Source organism: Hyaena hyaena, unplaced genomic scaffold (assembly GCF_003009895.1).
Source record: "Hyaena hyaena isolate Hyena2069 unplaced genomic scaffold, ASM300989v1 scaffold_137, whole genome shotgun sequence".
Taxonomy (NCBI): domain Eukaryota; kingdom Metazoa; phylum Chordata; class Mammalia; order Carnivora; family Hyaenidae; genus Hyaena; species Hyaena hyaena.
In genome coordinates this window covers 2334934-2357181 of record NW_024080769.1, presented here as the reverse complement: position 1 = coordinate 2357181, position 22248 = coordinate 2334934, and the positions used below count along the sequence as shown (strand labels likewise).

The 22248-nt window shown below is 57.1% G+C and overlaps 1 protein-coding gene across 8 annotated transcripts; it reads left to right on the top strand.

Moving 5' to 3' along the window:
* Window positions 1-468: 468 nt before the first annotated feature.
* CUNH15orf39 (chromosome unknown C15orf39 homolog) lies at window positions 469-17872 on the top strand. Of its 8 annotated transcripts, none has more exons than XR_005529492.1 (7): window positions 469-620; window positions 3886-6612; window positions 8446-8600; window positions 9042-9117; window positions 12909-13003; window positions 14518-14627; window positions 17658-17872. XR_005529492.1 is itself a non-coding variant. In XM_039238191.1 (4 exons), exons 2-4 carry the CDS (start codon window positions 3936-3938, stop codon window positions 9081-9083), a joined length of 2874 nt encoding a protein of 957 aa, XP_039094122.1. In that variant the 5' UTR covers window positions 469-620; window positions 3886-3935; the 3' UTR covers window positions 9084-9939. The 8 variants fall into 8 exon arrangements, 6 of the variants coding, with proteins under 6 accessions (XP_039094122.1, XP_039094117.1, XP_039094123.1 ...); XR_005529491.1 differs by having other exon boundaries at window positions 14503-14627; XM_039238191.1 differs by lacking the exons at window positions 12909-13003; window positions 14518-14627; window positions 17658-17872 and having other exon boundaries at window positions 9042-9939.
* Window positions 17873-22248: the final 4376 nt, after the last annotated feature.

The following is a 22248-nucleotide window of genomic DNA, read 5'->3' as shown; positions in this document are numbered from 1 at the left end:
ATGACCTGGGCTGAAATCAAGAGTCGGACACTTAACCGACTGAGGCAGCCAGGCACCCCATATACCTTAATACAACCTCTTCTAAGCCTTTACCGCACCACCACTATGATATCATTCCAGTTTTCCTAAAATAAGGAAACTGATGCCCAAAGAAGTCAACTGGCACGCACGAGGCCAGGTAGCTAGAAAGTGGCAGTGAATGAATGATCTCACGGAGTGACTGCATGAAGGCGTGTGCCGGACGCGCCGAGCAGCGGTTAGCGGAGCGCGGTGGGTACAGACGGTGCGCGGCACGCGAGGCCGGGTCCGGGTGGGGCTGGCCGCCGCAGGGCCTCCGCACCCCGGGCCCAGGGGAGCGTGGGCTCCCAGAGGCGCGGCCGGGCTCAGCCTCCACCACGCGGGCCGCCCCGCCCCCGCTCCGCCCCCAGCCCGCCCCGCCCGGGACCGCAGACGGCGCCCAGCGGCGGCGCGAACGGCCGCGAAGAGGGTGGCTCCGAGCTCGGTGCTCGCCGCGTCTTTCCGCTCCGGGCCCGGCCCCACCAGGACCCGCGGCCTCCGCGGCGCTGGACGATGCGGCCGCGGCCCCAGGTAGCAGCGGCGGGAAGCCTGGCGCCCTGCAGGTACGAGCTCACCCGCTCTGGCGCCGAAAGTTGGGCCGAGTTTGCGGGCGGCGCGTGGGGAAGGGGCGGGTGGCGCTGCCCCAGGGCGCCCCTACCGGCCGGCCGACGCATGGGGCGCCCCAGGCCTGGGCAGAGGTGCGGCGGCTCCGGGCTGCGGCGGGCCCAGGGCTGGCGGGCTGCGGGGCCGGAGGACGCGCGGCTGCTCCGACGTTCCCCGAACTTCGAGGCTCCCGGGACCTGGGAGCGCCCCGCGGCTCTGGCAGGGCTCTGGCGCCGGATCCGGCAAGGGCCCGGTGAGGAGGAGCTCCGGCAGGAGCCCTCGGGCCTCCCTAGGGGCCCAGCTCACGTGGACTGCCGGGGCGGAGATGTGGGGGCGGCGGGGGGCTGGGCCTGGGGGGCGGCGGGCGCAGAGGCGCCGCAGGGCCCTGGACGCGCCCTGCTGGGACGGGACGGCCCTGCGGTTTCCTCGCTAGGGCTTGACTCACCCTCTGGCCGCAGCCCAGGCTGGCGGGATCGCCCCGAGGCGGTGACTGCCCGGACTCTGAGGCCAGGCCGCCCCCTGCTCCTGACCTCCCGCCAGTCTGTGAGTGTAGGTCCGTGGGGCTGGGTGCGCGGGCCTTCTTGAGGTGCACACGTGTGCCGGGCCCCAGCGAGGGGAGAACGCAGTTCTGAAGGGGCGTGTGTGCAGATGTGGGCCGTGCACGTACTTGCAGGCACGGGTTTGCATGCGTGGCTGCGGCCTGTGTGTCGGCCTGCTGGGGTGCACGTGCGCCCCAGCGCCAACGGGCAGAGCATGGGGACACCGGAAGCCGCGGGGTCAGGCGCGGCGGCAGCCCCAAAGCCAGGTTGGCCGAGGGCCACAGGCAGCACGGTTATGGGCGGAGCAGGTAGAGGAAAGGTGGTGGAGTCTGATCCTGCGACCCTTCCCCCTCCACTGGAGCCTGGGCCGCCCCAGGTTCATTTGTTCCCGTCAGCTGGGCCCAGAGTCTCAGCGGGGGGAGGTGTGAGAACCCCGGAGGGGCCTGATTCAGCCCTCTAGGGGAAGCCAGACGCTGGCCAGAGCCAGGCAGGATCGCTCTCTTATTCCTGGTCTTTCCCACCGTCCCTGGGCCTTCCAGAGAGCAGCTAGGAGATGGAAGAGGGAGTTGGGCCCCAGATTCTGTTTGCTTCCCCCGATGCTAGGATGGCGTGGGGGTGGGGGTGGGGGGTCTTTCCCTGGATCCCGCCCTAGGCCCTGGCCGAGGTTGGTCCTCCCAGCCCAACTCTAACCTCAGTCCGCAAACAGCTTGGTGGCCCAAAGGATGATGTGACCCTGCTCCTTGTGGTCCTGCTCTTCTCCAAGCATTTGCTTGCCGCCTCAGTATATGTGTGTGTGTCAGGGAAGGAAGCACCTACATTTTGACTACTGTCATGACTGGGGAGGGGCTTCCCTCAAGGGAGTGTGCCCTGGGCTGCTTCTACTGGCAGGAGGGCAGGCCACCCTCCACAGTCCTCCACTGACTCCCTAGAGCCTGCATCCCTCCCCCCAAAGACTCTTGAGGGTCCCGGGTGGTTTCGTCTCTATTGGCTGAGTCCCAGGGTGGAGGGGAGGCTGTCTCAGGAAATCTCCAGGGCAAAGGGCATGGAACGGGCAGAGCCCAAGAGAGAAGGACTCCTGAGGTTGGGGTGGGTGTGGAGCAGGCCCCAAGGGGCCTGTGGGGGTGGTGAGACCAGAGCAGCACTTAATCAACCCAGAGCTCTCCTTGGGCTGGGAAGGGAGCCTTAACACCCCCAAACGGTACAACAAGGAGTTTTCCCTCTGGGATGCAGACCTCTGTCATAGGGCACTGCTGTCGCTGCCATTGCCCTCACTCCCCTTCCTGCCTTCTAGGCTGGCCTGAGGTGTCGAGATTTTGGCCAGGAGATGAGCCAACTTTGTGAGAGCCCTGCCTGGTTTCCTCGGTACGGTTAGGCTGGGATGGGAGTGAGCGTTGGCCCTCATGCTACCGTTGGCTCTTCTTGCCCCCAGAGTGTGCTGGTCTGGGCCTGTGGCTCTCATTGGCCACTAGCCAGAAGGGAGGGGAGGGCTGGGAGAGAGGGCTGGCTTAGCTTGTTAGAGACAGAAACCTGTGGCACCTGAACCATGGCCTAATCATAACAAGAGTGAGCTGATTTATCCTTTCTAAGCCACCTGAGCGTTTTGCAGCACAGGGTACCAGGAGAGGTAGAGGCAGGGCCTTAGAAGACTGGCCTCAGATGAACCCTCACGGGTCATTGGGTACCTGCTGCCTTGATGCTTGAGCTCCTGGGCCTGGGTCCCAGTCCTTGCTCCGCCTTGCTTCGGGGCTTTCATCTTGTCCTGGCATTCAGTCTTTCAGTACAGTGGGGGTAGTTGCCAGCTAGCACTCGGTGGTACCCGGGGACTCCTTCCCTGGACAGTCACACCCTCCTGCTGCCCTTGCTGCTTGTCCCCAGTGCTGTGCTGCCCTCATGTGCCTTGGAATACCCAACTGCAGCTTAGGGGTTGGGATGCACACCAGGCTGTCCTTCTGGGCACTTTGGGGACCTTCCTGCTGGTGTCACAGCACCATCTACTGGACAGCCTTGGCTCTCCTGCTGGGGGCAGGGCCTGTACGAAGCTGTGCTCCCCCCAACTGCCTCTCCTGGGGGAATAGCCCTACCCTGTGGAACCAAGCCCGGTGGCGGTGTTGCTCTGGCCTGAGGGACCTGGGTTCCAGGCTTAGCTCTGACGTTTTTGATAAGTCTGGCAGGTCCGAGAGTGAAAGCTAGAGGGTCTCAGGAAATCTGAATTCACAGTGTCCAATTTGACATCTTGGCTGCAGTGGGCACCTTGAGATCCCTATGGCATCTGCGGTGAGAGCTATAGTGGGAGGTGGGAAGCCTGCCTCTTGTCCCATCTCCTTTATCAGTGACATTGGGATGTAGGGGCCTCCTCCTCCTCCGTATATGGGGAACGGGGGTAGCGAGCGAGCTGATCCTCAGGCCGTGCCCTGCAAGTGTGAAACTCCAAGAAAGGGGTCTTGGGAGTCATGTGGAAAGAAGCTGAACAGAAGGAGCTCCTGGGATGGGGGTGGGGAGTATATGTTGGAAATCTCTGTGTTGTATGACTCGTGCGTTCATTCATTCATAGTCTAGATCGAGCATCTACTAAGTGCCGAGTTCTTAGGTGTGGCGATGAGCCAGCAAGAGCAGCAGCCCTCCATTGCTTGCCTCGAGTCTGTTCTGACAGCCCTTTCCTTTGTCTGTCTGTCTCTCTCCCTCCCAGGTCAGCAGTTGAGTAGCTGGGGCCCCTGAGGGCTTGAAGCCTTCACAGTAATGGCGGAGAAGCGGCCACTGGGGACCCTGGGGCCTGTGGTGTATGGCAAGCTCCCCCGCCTAGAGGCAGACTCTGGCCCCGGGCACAGCCTGCCCCCCTCTGCTGGTAACCAGGACCCCTGCAGCTACAAGGGTGCCTACTTCTCCTGCCCTATGGGCAGTGCCCCCAAGGCAGGGCCAGAGAGGTTGGCCTCCTGGACCCCGTACCCACCCTTGTACCCTACCAGCATGGCAGGACCCCCTCTTCGGACAGACAACCTGTTGACCAGCTGCCTGCTCTACCGCCCACCAGCAGAAAGCTCTGAGAAGGTGCAGGACTCCGGCCCCGTTGAGCTCCTACCTTTCAGTCCCCAGTCTCATTCCTACCCAGGCCCACCGTTGGCGGCCCCCAAACCTGTCTACCGCAGCCCTCTGTGTTACGGGCTCTCGACTTGCCTGGGTGAAGGGGCGGTGAAGAGGCCCCTGGATGTTGATTGGACAATGGTGACTGGGCCCCTGGTACCCTCGGCCGACCCACCTTGTTCACTAACCCCAACTCCTGGCAAGAGCCAGTCTCTGGATGGCACCTTCTTGCGTGGGGTGCCAACTGGGGGATCTGGCAAAAACTCTGTAGGCTTCTCCCCGTGTCAGACATTCCTAGACAAGTATCGGACCATCCACAACACAGGCATCCTGGCCTCCAAGTATGCGGGTCCTTACTCTGGGGACCCCAAGCAGGCATTGCCTGAGGGACCCCCAAGTCCTTGGACCCAGCTGGCCCAGCCTCTGGGGCCAGCCTGCCAGGATACGGTGCCCACCCACTACCCACTCCCTCACCCTCCGCAGGCCCTGCCCTGCCCGCCAGCCTGTCGCCACCCGGACAAGCAGGGCAGCTACAGCTCAGTGCTCCCACTGCAGCCTCTGGGAGCCCACAAGGGGACTGGGTACCCAGCCGGGGGGCTGAGCAGCCCCTACCTGAGGCAGCAGGCAGCCCAGACACCCTATATGCCCCCAGTGGGCCTGGACACTTTTTCCTACCCCTCGGCCCCGCTCCCAGCACCCTCCCCAGGCCTCAAGCTGGAGCCACCTCTTGCTCCCCGGTGCCCACTGGACTTCACCCCCCAGACACTGGGCTTTCCTTATGCCCGGGATGACCTCTCTCTCTATGGGGCATCCCCGGGGCTCGGAGGGACGCCACCTTCCCAAAACAGTGTGCAGGCTGTGCCACAGCCCGGCGCCTTCCAGCGAGGATGCCAGCCTCTCCCTGCCAGCCAGTCCTGCCCAGAGCCTGTAAGGCCTGCAGAGAAGCCAGTACAGGACGCAGAGAAGATGTGGCTCCCCAGCTGCAGGAAAGAGCAGCTCCAGCCCCAGCTCAATGAGCACCCTGGAGCGCCCATTGTTATCGGAGACAGTCCGGGCCCCCGCACCCCACCGGCACTCCCAGCCTGTGCCCGGGAGCGCCAGTCTCTCCCACGCAACGAGGGTACGCTGCCACCCAGCTCTCCACCCATGCCTGTAATTGACAATGTCTTCAGCCTGGCCCCCTACCGGGACTATCTGGATGTGCAGGCACCTGAGGACACGGCCAAGCCTGATTCTGCCCCCGCCCCCAGGGGCAGCCCTGCCAAAGACCGTGGGGAGCCCCTGCCTGCCCGAGAGGCCCCTCCGAAGGCGCGGTGCTCACTTAGAGAGGAGGTGGCACTGGATTTAAGTGTGAAGAAGCCCGTGGCAGAGGCTCCCGTCAGGGTTCCTAGTCCTGCAGTGCATGCCAAGCCCGCTGCGGCCCTGGACCCGCCCCGTGTGGGGAACACGGTCTCGGATCTGCCTGACCTGGAAAAGGTAGTCACGGAGGCACCCGGCGCGCCAGCGACTACGGAGGCCACCCCGAGGACCAACTTCCACAGCTCCGTGGCCTTCATGTTCCGAAAATTCAAGATCCTCCGGCCAGCACCCTTGCCTGCAGCCGTGGTCCCGTCTGCACCCACCCCGGCCCCCGCGTCTGCCCAGCCTGTCCCCACGCCCACATCAGTGCCCCTTGGTCTACAGATCCTCAGCCAGCCCTTGCCCGTGGCCTGCTTCAACCTGGCGCTGCCCAGTCCTCCAGCCGTAGCCATGACCTCCCCAACCCCAGCCCCTGCTCCTGCTCCATCGCCGGCCCAGGCCCAGGCCCCGACTCCAGCTTCTACCCCCGCCGCCACAGCGGACTCCCCAGAGCAACACTTTACAGGACTGCACGCGTCCCTGTGCGATGCCATCTCGGGCTCGGTGGCCCACTCCCCACCTGAGAAGCTGCGTGAGTGGCTCGAGACAGCCGGGCCGTGGGGCCGGGCGGCGTGGCAGGACTGCCAGGGCGTGCAGGGGCTGCTGGGCAAGCTGCTGTCGCAGCTGCAGAGCTTCGTGTGCACCCAGCAGTGCCCCTTCCCTCATGTGGTGCGGGCCGGTGCCATCTTCGTGCCCATCCACCTGGTGAAGGAGCGGCTCTTCCCCCGGCTGCCCCCCGCCTCTGTGGACCACGTGCTGCAGGAGCACCGCGTGGAGCTGCGGCCCACCACGCTGTCTGAGGAGCGGGCGCTGCGTGAGCGGGCCCTGCACGGCTGTACCTCGCGCATGCTCAAGCTGCTGGCGCTGCGCCAGCTGCCCGACATCTACCCCGACCTGCTGGGCCTGCAGTGGCACGACTGTGTGCGGCGCCAGCTGGGTGAGCATGGGGCAGCCCCAGTAGCCACCGGAGCTGTGTGAGCGAGTGACAGGTGTGTGGGCTGTGTGAGCGGTCAAAGCCAGGGGCTGAGGGATGCCTGGGCCTTGGAAAGGGCAGAGAGGCCCGGAACTCATGCTGGGGAGGGGGCTGGCCAAAGACCAGCCAGGGTAGGCTCTCTGTGGACCAAACCCCCCCCCCCCCGTTCACTCCTCACCCCGGCACCAGCACCGAGAGCCTTCGCAGCCTCCTCTGTAAGCCTCTGAGCATGTCAGCCACTCTGTCCCTGTGGAAACCTCAGCCTTCCCCAGTGTAGCACCTTCCTTCCCAGATTCCCTCCTCCTCCTCCGCTGTGCCTTCTCCGGCTTTGGTACAGGCTTCTCCTTTGGGTTCTGGGGCTCTAACTAGGCTGTGTTCTCTATCTGAGTGAGGTCTTTCCCCACCATGTCTGTGTCCTGCCCAGCTTCCCATCCTCTGGGCTTGGGCCGCAAAGAACGGAATGCGTGCTGGCTTGTTGCACCTGGTGTCTGTCTGACCCTTAACTCCTCCCAGACCCACACTCCTGAGCTTCCCCCTAAGCCTTCTGCCCGCCTCCCCCCAGCCCCGCCTTCTCCATCTCAGTAAATGGCACCTCAAACCCGAAAGCGGGCAGGAATCCCCCTCCCGCCTCCCACCCCCAAGCTCTGTTGCCCTTGAATGTGCAGTGTTTCAGTCCTCCCGGGTGTTGATGGGTAGTGCGCCCATAAGTCGGAACAGTGTTTTGTGGTTTGCTTTTCCCCCACTAAATGATGCCTCTTGCATATTGCCCTTCAGCTCTATTTTTGTGTCCCAGAGCATCACATGCATTGGTCTGGGTAGCTTGGCTCCGCTCTCGGGAGCTGCAGAGGCACCTCAACATGTGTGTGCTCACGTCTGCCAGGACTTCGGTGACGGTGCCAGGCGGTGTCCGTCGTGGCCTCTCTTGCATCACGACATCTGCCATATTACGGCCTGAGGCCTGTGACCCTCTCTGTAGTCTTTCTTTCCCTCTGCTTTGCCATCCCTGCCACCAGCCTGTGTCTGGGCTTGAACTGTTGGCCTGGGCTCTTGTCTAGGCTTCAGGTCAGGATGGAGAAGACCCTGAGGCAGTGGGGCACAATGGGCACCCAGACCCCAACGTGGGGGTCTGGGTGACAAGCATTGCTGTCCCCTGAGCACTTAGGAAGTTGCAGCGCAGGCACATCACGGTCCCCTCCTGCTCTGATGGAGCCTGCAGGAGTCTGGGACCTAGTGCAGAGTTGACTGGGACCCAGCTTCCTGCCACTGGCCGGATTTGGCACCCCGGTCCCCACTCCCTCCCTGGGCTGTGGGTCCTCCCCCGATCCTTCTTTGGGTGTCCTTGGTGTTGCCCTGACAGCCTCTCTTGCCAGTAGGTGTGTTCTTGGTCAGAAGCTTCCCTCCTGTCCCTTCTGCTGCCTCCTCCACCCCTGGGTCCTGGAGTGGCGTGACGGAAAGATGATGGTGCTGATGTATAGCGGGGCCTCTCTCATGCCTCCGTTTCCCTGCCTGTGCAGGCCAGTGGTTCCTTACCTTTTGGCCCCTTTCCTTTTGTTCTTGCACCAGACACTTCTCTTGAGCAGTACCCTCATCAGATAGAGCTCTGGTGTCACCTGGGGAGAAGCACACCCTTTGGTTTGATGGTCTGGCCTCCAGCACATGTGGGGAATGGTCACGGTTTCTGTGACGCTGCTGAGGCCCGAGCAGAAGGGAATCACTGGTCTAGATGGCTTTGGAGGCCAGGAGGTGGGACCTAAAGAGTGTTGGGGTCTGCAGCCTGACTGTGTGTTCATTTTCCAGGTGACCTGGACACTGAAGCTGGATCTGTGCCCTCCTCAGAACCCACCATGGCCAGAGATGAGCCAGAGAGCCTCGCCCTGGCCTGGAAGTCACCCGCCCCCAAGGCCAGGAAGCCGGGGAGGAAGCCACCAACCCCTGGCCCGGAGAAAACAGAGGCAAACGATGGGGAAGGGTCCCGCGGTGCCTCACCTGCCCCCGCCACCAGCGCCAGCCCACCTGGCCCCACACTAAGGGCTCGCTTCCGCAGCCTGCTGGAAACTGCCTGGCTCAATGGCCTCGCACTGCCCACTTGGGGCCACAAGGCCTCAGGGCCGGATCGGCCTGTGCCCCACCCACAGGTGTTGGGTGGCCAGAGCCATCACCTGTAGCACTGGTTGCTATTTGGACAGCTGCTGTGCGGGGGCCACTCTGTACCCTTATCTTGTAGGCCGGCGGCCCAGGGCAAGGAGTGGACACACCCTTGGAGCTTCTCCAGCTCTTGCTGCCCCCACCCCCACTCTCCACGGGCTGGAGCTCCTACCCTACCCCCCACCCCAACCCCGCTTTTAACTCGAGGGCCTTCATTAGAAAGAACTACTTCCCTGTTTCTTCCTTAGAGAAAATGTGTGGGCTTTGGAGCTCAACAGACTTGGGCTTGAATCCTGGCTCCTGTGTTCCTTGCTGTGTAACCAGGCAAGTCACTCCCCTCCCCCCCTCCCCCTTGAGCCCCCAGCTCTCCATTTGTAAGATAGGACAACGCAGCCTACCTCACAGGGTTGTTGTGGGGGTAATAACCTGACACACACCCATTAAGGTTTGCTCTCTGCTCCCTCCCCGGGACAGGGGCCCTAATCCCAGCCAGGGCCTGGAATACGAGGCTAAGGCAAGCAGAACATTCTTCTAGAAAGTCTGTGTGTGTCATAGGACTTGGCTATTTTAGAGTGGTGCAGTGTACAGTGTGTATGACTTCTTTCTAGAGTCCTCCCCCAGGAAAGCCTGGGGCTATACCCCCTGGCCTGGTGTTGGGCCCTGACCCCCAGCCTGGAGCTCCCTGGGGGTGCCTGCCTCTTCCCTCCTTCACTATAAGGGGTGCAGAGACACAGCCTGGGGCTGGCATCCTTGTCTGGGCCTGTGGCTCCATCTCTGGGAGGCCCCAGGCCCATCCTGATTGATAACCAGTGACTTCCCTGAGCTGCCTTCTCTACCTGGTGCATTTCCCCAAGAAAGATGTGTTTTTGCTAGAAGTCACACAGCTGCAGGGACTCAGGGACTAGAAGAGATGGGCTGAATGACAGGTCAGCCCTGGGAGGTCTCTGAAAATATGGACTGGGGACCCTGGCGCTCCCCAAGTGGGAGTCCCGTCAGTCATGCCTGCTATGAGTTACCTCCTTGCAGAGCGCTACACTGAGCCAGAGGCTGGCAGGCTGGGCCCTTGGCCTGGCTAAGGTTTGTAATAAGGCTGTGGGCCCTGGAGGCAGGCCATTAAACATTAAAAGCATTTGGGTTGTTTTTGGACCTGGGGCCTGGCTGTGTGTTTGGCGGGGCGGGGGAGGGGGGCCATCCACAGGTTTAATGGGCCATCACCAGGGGCCTAATCCTTAGCAGTTCTCCCTGTTCCCAGCCCAGAAGGCACCAAGGCTCTCTGGCACCTCCATGCTGGCTCTGGCCATGTGAGTCCTTGTCACAGCCACCGGGCAGCCACTTCCCTGCTCGGGGGAAAGCCCCTCCCTCCTGAGACCCTTGTGGGTCCTGGTGGTTGCTTGCTGGTCTATAGCATGTTGCCCTGTGAGAAATGCTGGCCACCACCCACCTGGCACATACCCCTCTCCCAGCACCAAGGACATGCCCAGCAAGGCATACAAAGAATAGTGCTGTCCCCCTGTTTGCATGCTGATGACTTCATCCTTTGCACATGAGATGGTGGGGGGAGACTCGACATGCCCTCCAGAGATGCTGCCCCTGCTGGGCTCGTCCTGCGTCCTGTTTGCGGTGGTGTTCCCTCCATCTAGACTGGAGACTGGTCAGACCTGCCTGTGTTAGTCCTAGTGTTTGTGAATCTTTCCCTGAGCCCGGCTACAGTACCCCGCCCTGGCTCTGCTTCACCCCAGTGGCTGAGCCCAGGCCTGTTGGGCTAGGCTTCTCTCTGACTCAGGTGGCCTTACTAGGCAAGAGACACTGGATGTGTCTCTGGCCAGTTAATAAAAGGATGATGGTGCTCAGGTGAGCCTCCGGCTTGAGGGAGGCTCTGCCTCCTGGCTGCCCCACTTGGGGCGCTGACCCAGTACAAAAGGCCGAGGAGCCCAACCCACTAGCCATGCCATCAGGAGTTAAGCCTGCAAGGTAAGTGACGGGGCAGCTTTGTCTTGGAGCTGGTGTTTTGGAAGGAAGAGCACGGAGCTATGCCTGACGGGATTATGAAGAACCCCCTTGGTAATCAGGTGCTTCCTGCTCAGCCTTGTTCTCACTAAAGGAGTGAATGGGCTGGGTCTCCCTAAACCCCCATAAGGGAGATGGAGCAAGGCCCTACCCACCTATCTGAATGTGCCTCTTTTGACCCCACGGTCCTCCTCCTAGAGTAGTGTCTCCAGCCCATGGGCTGTGCACCCCAGACCTCTTTCCTGGGGAGTTCTTTGAGCCCGCAGCCCAGCCTACTGCAGCCCTTCCAGGCCCCAAGGCAGGGGGAGGTCCTGCAGACGCCCTGGACAGAAGCCCCTGGACCGAGGCTGGGAGGGAGGGACATTGTTACCTCCGTGGGGACCCTGACCCTGGGTGTTCTAGCTGCCGCCCCTCGGAGGCTTCTACATGTGCAGAGCGATCTATCCCATTTAACACTCCCAGCGCCAGCCCCCTGCCTCTGTCCCGGAGGGACTCAACTCCCCAGGCCTCCGTGTCTTAAGGCAGTGAGAGCCTGGGCTCCTGGGAAGAGGGTGCAGACCCCCCTTGGAAGAACCTTGAGAGGCCCCTCCCCGCAGGGAGTCCCTTGCTTCTTTCTTCATAGCCACCAGGTCAAATCCTCTACAGACCTCTTCTCGGATGGGGGGGACAGGGCCAGAGCAGGTCCCCCTCCTGCCTCTAGTGTGGAGCCTGGGACTCCAAGCTTGGCGGCGGCTTCTCAGACTCTATAAACCTCCCAGACCCAAGCATCAGAAGAGCTGGAGCTTCGGCTTGGGGCCCCTCAGCACAGCAGCAAGGGGCTTCTGCCAGCCCCTGCCCTTCCTCCTGAAGGGTCCTTAGGCCTGGCTGGCTCCCCTCTGCCTTGAGTGGGCCAGAGGGCCTGAGGAAAGCCCCTTAGTGAGGCCTGGGTCTCCCGCCAGACTTGGGCCCTGCCTGCCTTTCTGTTCCTGATGTGAGAGTCAGGGCTGCCCTCTTCAGCCTTCACAGTCCCCCCACCCCCCCACTTGCCACCTGCTGGCCCTGAGGACACACTAGGTATCCCCAGTCCTGTCCACTACCAACCTACCACCCTGCCATCACCAAGGGCCTCCAGCCACTAAAGGACTGGTCCTCACCAGATCTGCCTGGTGCTCTCCCAACACTGCCTTGCACCTCGGGGCGTCCTAGGACCCCAGCTGCAGATAGCCCAGACTTTTCCAGTTGTCAGCTTGGAGACGCCTTCTGGACCTGTGAGTGGTGTTCCATCTGGAGTTAGCTTAGACCCTTCTCGTCTCGTTGGCACCTCTGGTGTCCAGCCCCTGGCAGCCTGGGCTCCCAGCGTCCCTCGGGGCTGGTGGGGAGGCCGCTCTTGGCTCAGCTGACGCCATGCTCTGTACACAAGACTTGCTTTCCATGTAACCCCAGCACGGAGCCCTTTTCCCTTGTGACCCTTGGGCCCCTGCCGTGTGGGCCCTAAACCTCTAGCTGGGCCCCGCTTCCCCACCATGGAGGATGTACCCAAGGCTTCTGCAACACTTTCTTACGTGCCGGGCTCCCTCCCAGGGACCTCTTCGGGGTCTGGTGCCAGGGACCTGGCACAGTCCAGGCCTCCTTCCTCCTCACACATCAGGGGCTCTGTGTCCACCAAGGTCCCTGACTGCTGGGAGACCCACACAAAGGCCTCAGACCAGCCCAGACCCACAGTCCCCTTTCCTGACTGTTGGTCCTTCCACAGCCTGGACATTTGAACCTCTGGCCAGAGGTTTAATGACCCCCACCCCCCACCCCCATCCCGGCACCTTGTTCTCAAGCAGAGAAGCTATTTGACCCCAGGCCCTGGCTCTGAGCTGAGCTGGATAGCTGGAGTGTCTCTGAGGCCACCTGGGCAGAAAGGGGCTCAGTCCTGAGCAACCAGCACTCACAACTGCCATGTTCCTGTCAGCTCTCCTACCTTGCTTCACCCAGGGGTCACGGAGAGACCGCCTCAGGAAGCCACAGCCCGCTGGGAGGAGAACTCAAGTTTCTGTACCCCTTTTGATGGTGGCTACTTGGGTGGGAGGGGCTTTGGGCTGGGGGGGCGGGGACTATAGGACCTCTCTTCTCCACCCCAGCTCAGAAGTCTGATCCAGAGGATGGGACTGCCCCTGTCACAGAGGTGATCGGAGTCACCCAGGCCCAGCCCTGCCTTCAAGCAGAGCCCTTCCAGGTTTGTTTTTCCAGCTGGCCAGCAGACCCAAAGTCCCAGTGATGTCTGGGTGGCCTACATCCTATCCCACTGTGTCCCTTACCCCTGAGAGGAGTCTGGCTCCAGTCCTGGCCTGGAAACCGGATCCCTTTGGGTTGGAGGCCACATCTGGTAGGTTCCAGTAAAGCCTGCCATGGCCAGGGCATGTCTGAAGGCCCAGGCTTGCCCGCCAGGGATCCCATGCTCCTCTCCACTTCCATGCGCATCATCTGTGCACCACTCCTGATGAATCCAGGCTCTGTCAGTGCCCACCAGCACAGCTGGGAAGTTGCACTGACGGTAAGGAGAATAGTGCCATCCGAATTGTTGACCAAGAAGGGAGAAGCCTGGTTTGGAGGTGGGTGGAAGAGGGGCTGAGGCACAATGTCTGTGAGCTCCTCTCTGCTTACCTTCCTTTCTCCTTGGCCCTCAAAGAAGACAATTTTCTCCACGCCTCCTACCTCGCCCCAAGCACACAACACTGCCCCTGGTCTTTGCCTCCCTAGAATGTCTCATCCACCTCCCTGTAGGACCGACAGCTTTGTTTTGCCCTGGGATCCACTTGAGACATGGTTCCCCCTGCTTTCCTCAGCAAAGAGGGTCAACTGAGGCAGAGAGGTGGATAGCTCCGCCGTGGCCCCAGCCCTTCTCTGGGCGGTCATACCTAGTGGGTGCCAGGCTTTGAGGCCTCCCTCTTGCCAGCCTTCTCTCAGCTCTAAGCCTGGGGTTAGGGGCCCTGCCCTGTTGGCCTCTCAAGCCCCTTCCAGGCTAGAGAGAGACCTGGGCCTCCATTGCTACCGATGCCTACTAGCCATGTCCTCTTCACACCCGCCCCAAGACGAGAAGTTGGTCCTGGTACAGAGCCGGGTGGAGGTCTAGGGGCACTTTCTGCCTGCCAGCTCGTATCCGTGCCCTGTGGTGGCCAACATGTGCTAGCTCGTAGACCTGGCCTCGCTCAGCCCCAGTGGTGAGCGGGAAGATGCTCTCTGTCTTCTAGAACGTGCCCACCACACCTTTGTACCTCCTGGATTCCTTAGCAGACCGGTTACCTACCCCTGTGACTGCCCTGAGGCCCAGCTCAAACTTTCCCTGCACATGAAAACTTTTACCTGAAGGGTCATCCCCACCCCGACACCCCCTCACTTCGGAGCTTTTGGTGGGGGTGTGTGTTAGGGTTGAATGTTAGGAGGTAGCATACAAGGGTGCAGAGTAGGACCCAGATAGCTATAATTCCCACAAGGCTAGGTTCTCATCTGCCCTGGCCTCACCTTCTAGGACAGCTCAATGCCCTGCTTCCTTCGGTCTGGGGCCGGCCGGGAGCTGTGGGTGCCCTTGCTTAATTTGATTTCCAAGGTGGTACTGACATTGCTGTGAGACAGAAGGGAAGACTGGCCTAGCAGGGGGTGTCAGGGGCTCCACCGCCAAGCAGAGCTTGGCACAAGGTGGCCTGGGGGCCCTTCAAGGTCCTAACACCTTTCTAGTTTTGTGCCCCATAGGGTATGGCTGGAGCACCTGGTTCCTGAGAAGCTGCCCATCACCTTGGTGATCCTGAGATCAACGCCCTGCCCATGATGAAGGCCCAACCTGCTAAGCTACCTGAGAGCAGGTGCTGGTCCCTCACCTTCCGCAGCCCTAGCATTAGGAGGGTGGCTTTCATAGAGGCTTAGGGGATGGGAGCAGATCACAGACAGAGAGGATGGGGTATCTCCATGAGCTGTCGTCTGGACTTCCCGGGTGGGACCTCTGAACCTGACCCTTCCCCTGTGAGTCACGTCGCTCCCTCCCCCTAAAAAAGAGCACTTGTCTAAGTTCACCCCGCAGGGAGGGGCAGAGTGGGACCCTGGCTTTTCCTTACTCAGATACAACTTTCTCACCCCTCCCTCTGCAGCCAACAGAAAATGTGGGTGAGCGTGTCCAGTGGGTGGGCATGTCCAGCAAAGACTTCACCTTCATTTACATCTGGAAAGGGTGGGAGGGAGTAGGGGGCTGGGACTCTGCCCTCACTGCCATCGCTTCTTCCATTTGAGCACAGATGGCATCTGGGCAGCAGCATGAGTGGCTTAGGCCAGACACGGCATCCCCCAGGTTCACAGCCGGGCCTTAGGCAGAGTGCTTTCTTGTGCTTCTTGATCCACCCACTAGAGTGGTCCCCAGACCCTGGGCATTCTCCTCTCCCAGCCCTGGGGGATGCCAGAGCATAGCCATCCCCATGGCTGCCATACCAAGATGGGCTTTGGCCACTGCAGCTTCCCCCCCTGGAGCCTCAGGCCATTGCTCTGCCACCTTCCAGCCCCCGGAGGGACACTCAGCCTGTAGCTCCTGGTCCCTGGACCAGACCTGCGGGTCCTTCTGTCCTGTATGAATCATCTTGGCAGATTCGACACAGCTTTGCTAGACGTGCTAGGCTGGGCTCGGCCCCCTCCCCACTGCAGTGGCATTTATCTGTAGAGGCTCAAGCAGGCTGTGTTCTGAGGCTGGGGGGTAGGGTTTGACTTAAGTGGACAAGATTAAGTGGACATCTGCTTAAGTTCTTGGCCCCTGTGGCCTCTTTTGAGCATGACACCTTGCCGTGTGTGGGCTCCTGCATGTGGCCACAGGAGCCTCCCCTACCACCCTCCCTTCCTCAGGCCAGTGTCAGGGCCCTGTGGTTCTAGGCAGAAGTGCAGAGCCAGGCCTGGTGAATGGTCCCCGGGTGCTGATGGCACTGACCAACCAGGTGTGGCCCTGAGCTCCCTCACTGTGGCTGGTGAGTGACACTCCCCCTTTCCTCAGCCTGCTGTCCCTCCAGGACCAGGTGTGGGCCCACCTGGCATTTGTCTGCTTCTGGCCTCTCCATTGCCTGCCAGGCTGTCAGTTGAATGCAACAGTCTTGCCTATTCCGTAGACTCTCCTCAATAGGAAATTTAGTTACTCAGACATCGTGTCTATTGTCTACCAGGCCCTCCCAAGAGACATGGCCACACTGGTAGGCCTAGGGCCAGGCTTCAGGTACCCAGAGGTCATGTTCTCCTTCTGGGACCTAGCCGCAGTGGCTCCCATAGGCCCTTCTCCATCTGAGCAATTGGCCTGGTGGGGAGCTGCCATTTCTCCAGCACGGGGCACCTTGCAGGGACAGGAGAAGGGGGAGGAAAGTCAGGCAAGAGCTCTGTCCCTGCCTCTGCCATTTAAGGTTCATTGGAGGTGAGGTGTCCATTCCTGCCTGTCTCCCCACTCCCTGACCTCCTCCAGGTTCCATTTTGAGGTTCCCAGTGAATGTCAGGGGTGGGAGGGAGGCGAGCCTCAGCATTCTCCCTGACCTTCAGGGCCTGGGCAACCACTTGTTTCCCACACTGCCACCTCCCAGTACCTGGGGCTGCGTGCTCTGTCCTCTGGGTGGGCAGAAGGAAGAAGCAGTGTTCCTATCTTCCAGGTTTGGGTCCTAGTAAAGCCCCTGCCTTGGGGATGTGGTGGTGAAGAATGCAGGCTCTGGAGTCATTCACATGGCTGGGGCTTGAGCCCAGCCCTCTGTGACCTTGGACACGTCACTTAACTCATAAACCTTCCTTTCTTCAGTTGTTATGTGGGGACAGTAGCGTTAGGAATGGGGTTCCAGAGGTGGTGGCAGGTAGTGACTGAGGCTGCGTTGCACATCCATCTCTCATCTGGAGAATGGGGTTGCGCGGCGCTGGGGTTGCTGCGAGAATGGTTTGTGTGCCGCTGGTCGCGGGCCGTGGGAGGGGATCCTGCAGCGCCACCCCGCCCACAGGAAAGGCCCGCTTGGGAAAGACTCACCTGTCTGTATGGGGGAGCATGTATTCCCGGCCCCAGGCCAGACCCCTCCACCATCCTGCTGCCCCTGGTGGTGGCCGTCCCACCTGATGGCCATCTGGCTGACTCACCTCCCCACGCGGACCCTCTCTCCTTACACGTTGCAGGTTTACCATGTCACCTCCAGAGAGGCCATGCCAGGCACGTGGTTCTCCTCTTGTGCCCCCACCGAGGGTGTGTGCTACCTCCCCAGAACCCAGTGTTCCCTGGGTGTGTCTGAACTATATCTTCATGCAAGGCCTCACATGAGGCTTGACACAGCACAGGAAACCAAAGCCCAAAGAGGGAGGGGCTCAGCTCACCCTCAGGCTCTGTCCCTGTCCATCCCACCCCTCTGCCCCCAGGTCACCTACAAGGACTCCAGTGGTGATGGAGGTGGCTCAAGAGAACACGGCTGCATAATCCTCCCTCCCTAAGACAAACCCTACTGGGGAAGTTTTAGATGTCCTCACAGTCGGGGGAGCCTCTCCCAGGGACCCCTCTTACACCCTGGCCTGCACCAGCCTTTAGTCAGAAGTTGTGGGTACATGGAGAGTGAAGACTGACTGAGAGTATGTACATATATCAGGCTGGTCTTTGAGGGGCTGGGGTAGAACCTTGGGGGGCAGGGGCCCCTCAGGAGGGGTATGAATGAAGTACAGAAGAACACATCACCAGCTATAGTCAACCCCTACGTGGTGACCTTCTTGCTGACCCTCTCTGGCATCGTGGTGCGGGCTGCCATCTTGTTTAGGTCCTGGGCTCCTGGGCCACCTCATGGGGCCTGTTGGCTCTTCTGTAAGTCGGGGTGCCTAAAGTAGGACCACATTTGAGTGCCCATTTCTTTCAGGTCATGAGTTCAAAGACCATCCCCCTGTGCTGCCAAATCTCTCTCATGTCCCAGTGGGCCCAGGAGCTGTTGGAATTTTGTGAATCAAGGCCTTTTCCCAGCTGGATGTCACCCAGGAGATCACCAAACCTGCCTGCAGGGGACATGGTACTTTACTTAGGAAGCCCTAAAGACTCCATCCAAAAACTATTCGAATAAATACGTTCAGTAAAGTTGTAGGATGTGAAACTAATATACACACATATGTTGCATTTCTATACACTAATAATGAAGTGACAGAGAAATTAAGAAAACAATTCATGGTTGCACCAAAAAGAATTAAAAACCTGGGAATAAACTTAGCCAAGGAGGTGAAACACTGTAAAACATTACTGAAAAGAAATTGAAGATGACACAAATAGGAAGATATCCCATGCTCAGGTATTGGAAGGATATTTGTCAAATACAGTTAAAATGGCATACAACCCAAAGCGATCTACAGATTCAGCGTAATCCCTATAAAAATACCAATAGCACTTTTTGCAGAGCTAGAACAAATAATACTAACGTTTGTATGGAACCACAAAAGACCTGAAGTAGAGGCCCCTGGATGGCTCAGTCGGTTAAGCATCTGACTTTAGCTCAGGTCGTGATCTCACAGTTTGTGGGTTCAAGCCCTGCGTCGGACTCTGTGCTGACAGCTCAGAACCTGGAGCCTGCTACAGATTCTGTCTCTCCCTCTCCTGCTCACACTCTGTCTCTCTCTGTCTCAAAAATAAATAAACATTTAAAAAATTAAAAAACAAAAAAGACCTTGAATAGCCAAAGCAGTCCTGAGAAAGAACAAAGTGAGAGGTATCACAAGTCCAGATTGTAAGATATACTACAAAGCTATAATAATAATCAAAGTAGTATGGCCCTGGCTCAAAAATAGACACAAAGATCAATGGAACAGAATAAAAAGGGCCCAGAATGAAACTCACAATTATATGGCCAATTAATCTCTGACAAAGATGGTAAGAATTACCAAAGATGGTAATACAACAGAGAAAAGACACCTTTTTTTTTTTTTTTAAATATTTTTTTATTTACTTCTAGGAGAGAGAAAGAGAGACAGCGTGGGCAGGGGAGGGTCAGAGAGAGAGGGAGTCACGGACTCTGAAACAGGCTCCAGGCTCCGAGCTGGCAGTCAGCACAGAGCCCGTCGCGGGGCTCGAACCCACGAACCGCGAGATCATGACCTAAGCGAAAGTTGGACGCTTAACCGACTAAGCCATGCAGGCGCCCCAGACACCTTTTTAAATAAGAGGTGCTGGGAAAACTGGACCACTTTCTCATACCATACACAAAAATACCTAAATGTGAGACCTATAACATAAAACTCTTAGAAACAAAACAAAACATTGGTCTTAGCAACATTTTTCTAGATATGTCTCCTCAGGCAAGGGAAACAAAAGCAGAAATAAACTATTGGTACTAAAATTGAAAGCTTGCACAGTGAAGGAAACCATTAACCAAACAAAAAGACAAGTTACTAAGTGGGAGAAGATATAGTCTTTAAATTTTTAAAATGTCTATTTATTTTTGAGAGAGAGAGAGAGAGAGAAAGACAGGGCATGAGTAGGGGAGGGACAGAGAGAGGGAGAGAGACGGAGACACAGAATCCAAAGCAGGCTCCAGGCTCCAAGCTGTCAGCACAGAGCCTGATGCAGGGCTCGAACCCACGGACTATGAGACCATGACTTGAGCCAAAGTCGGACGCTCAACCAGTTGAGCCACCCAGGTACCCCTGAATGGGAGAAGATATTTGTAAATGATATATCTAGAAGAGAGTTAATGTCTAAAATATATAAAGACCTTCTACAACTCAAAACCAAAAAAACAAAAAATCGACAACAAAAAAACCCCCAAAACAAAACAAAAAAAGTTCACTTAAAAAACAGGCAGGGGACCTGAATAGACATTTTTCCAAAGAAGACATACAGATAGCAACAGACCCCTGAAAAAGATATTCAGGGCTCAGTCAGATGAGTGCCCCACTCTCGATTTCAGCTCAGGTCATGATCCTGGGGTCTTGGGATTGAGCCCCATGTCGGGATCTATGCTGAACATAGAGCCTGATTACAGTTCTCTCTCTGTCTCTCTCTGCCCCTTTCCTCCACTTGTGCGCTTTTTCTCTCTAGAATAAAAAATAGGGGTGCCTGAGTGGCTCAGTCGGTTAAGTGTCCAACTTCGGCTCAGGTCATGATCTCGTGGTCTGTGGGTTCGAGCCCTGCATTGGGCTCTATGCTGGCAGCTCAGAGCCTGGAGCCTGTTTTGGATTCTGTGTCTCCCTCTCTCTCTGACCCTCCCCTGCTCACACTGTCTATCTCTCTCTAGAAAAAATAAAATATTAAAAAAAGAACTAAATAAAAAAATAAATAAAATAAAAAATACTTTTTAAAGATATTCAACATCATGAGTCAGGAGGGAAGTGTAAATCAAAGCCACAATGAGATAATGCCTCACGCCAGTTAGAATGGCTAGTATCAAAAAACAAGAAACAACGCGTGTTGGTAAGGATGTGGGAGAAAGAGGACCCCTCATGCACTGTTGCTGGTAATGTAAACTGGTGCAGCCATTGTGGAGTGGAGGTTCCTCAAACATTTAAAAATAGAGATATCATATGATCCCCTAATTCCACAACTGGTTATTTACCCAAATAAAATGGAAACACTAATTTGAGAAGATACATGCTGCAATGTTTATTGCAGCACTATTTACAATAGCCAAGCTATGGAAGCAACATAAGTGTACATTGATAGACGAATGGATAAATATACATGATATATGTGGGATATACGTGATACTTATGTGCATACATACACACAATGGAATATTAGCATTAAAAGAATGAGATAATGCCATTTGTGCAACACGGATGGACCTAGAAGGCATTATAATAAGCAAAATAAGTCAGAGACAAAACTTCACTTATGTGTGGACTGTGAAAAAACAAAGCAGAAACAGGCCCAGAAATACAGAAAACAAAGCTGGCAGTTGCCAGATGGGGTGGGTTGGGGGCACGGGCAAAATGGGCATAAGAGAGTAGGAGACACAAGCTTCTAGTTGTGCAGAGCGTAAGTCATGGGGATGAAAGGTCTGGCAAAATGAGTATAGTCAATGACACTGTGATAGTGTACGGTGACAGATGGCAGCTACACTTGTGGGGGGCGCAGCATAACATACGTTGTACACCTGAAGCTAATGTAACATTGTGTGTCAACTGTAATTTAAGAAAATGTTCTGTGGGGCGCCTGGGTGGCTTAGTCGGTTAAGCATCCGACTTTCGCTTTGGTCATGATCTCGCTGTTCGTGGGTTCGTGCCCCGCGTCGGGCTCTGTGCTGACTGCCAGCTCAGAGCCTGGAGCCTGTTTCAGTCTGTGACTCCCTCTCTCTCTGACCCTCCCCTGCTCATGCTGTCTCTCTCTCTCTCTCTCCTAGAAATAAATTAAAAAACCTTAAAAAAATTTAAAAAAAAAAAAAGAAAATGTTCTGTAAATGTGGCCTCCCTGTCTCTCCGAATAGCCTGCTGTGCTATACCCACCCTTCTTCTGGTGATGTTATGAAATGACAAAATGCCTACATAATGACATGAAGCTAATGACGGAGGGACTGTGACATAGAATTAGGCTGCTAGTGACCTTCTGACATGTGGTAGGATCATCTGCTTCCAGAGTATGACTGACGACAGGTAACTAAAACCACAGGAAGTGAAACTGTAGATGGGGGTGGAAATCCGCTGTGTATGAACCCACGAACATTCATCTAAATGAGCATTTTTACCTCCTTTTTATGGAAATTTTCTGTCTATACAGAGGTAAAGAAAATAACAATCCCATCATGCACTTTCAATAATTGCCAAATACAGATGATCATGCTTCCTCTATGCTCTCCATACTCTGCTTACACTGGATTAACTGAACCAAATCCCAAGCTTCATATAATATCATCTGTAAATTCTTCAGTACGTATATTGTCAAGATAATGATTCTTTTTAAATAAAAGCATATAACTATTATTAGGCCTAAAAGGTAAAATTAATTATTCCTTAAAATCGTCAAATGTCGAGTAAGTCCATCATTCAAAGTTCCTAATTTCTGTCTCTTTTTCCAGATCAATATTCAAATCAAGATTCTTTATTTTTGAGGGAGGTAGAGAGCATGATCAAGGGAGGGGCAGAGAGAGGGATAGAGAAAGGGAATCCTAAGCACCCTTTGCACCATCAGCACAGAACCCAACTTGGGGCTCGAACTCATGAAGATCATGACCTTGAGCCAAAATCAAGAGTCTGAAGCTTAGCTGACTGAGCCACCCAGACGCCCCTCAAACCAAGATTCTTAAAATATCCTCTTATTGTATTGGCATTAGTTAAACTTTTAACTTTTCAAATGTAAACAAAAGTAGATAGGGGCGCCCTGGTGGCTCAGTTGGTTAAGCATCTGACTTCAACTCAGGTCATGATCTCACAGTTTGTGAGTTTGAGCCTCGTATCAGGCTCTCTGCTGTCAGCACAGAGCCCACTTTAGGTCTTCTGGCCCCCTCTCTCTCTGCCTCTCCCTCAATCCATCTC

Bases quoted from the DNA above. Each gene is read 5' to 3' on its own strand.
- CUNH15orf39 (XM_039238186.1), top strand. From the start codon at position 3,936: ATGGCGGAGAAGCGGCCACTGGGGACCCTGGGGCCTGTGGTGTATGGC. The intron at 6,613-8,445 runs GTGAGCATGGGG...TTCATTTTCCAG, and splicing joins CTGTGTGCGGCGCCAGCTGG to GTGACCTGGACACTGAAGCT.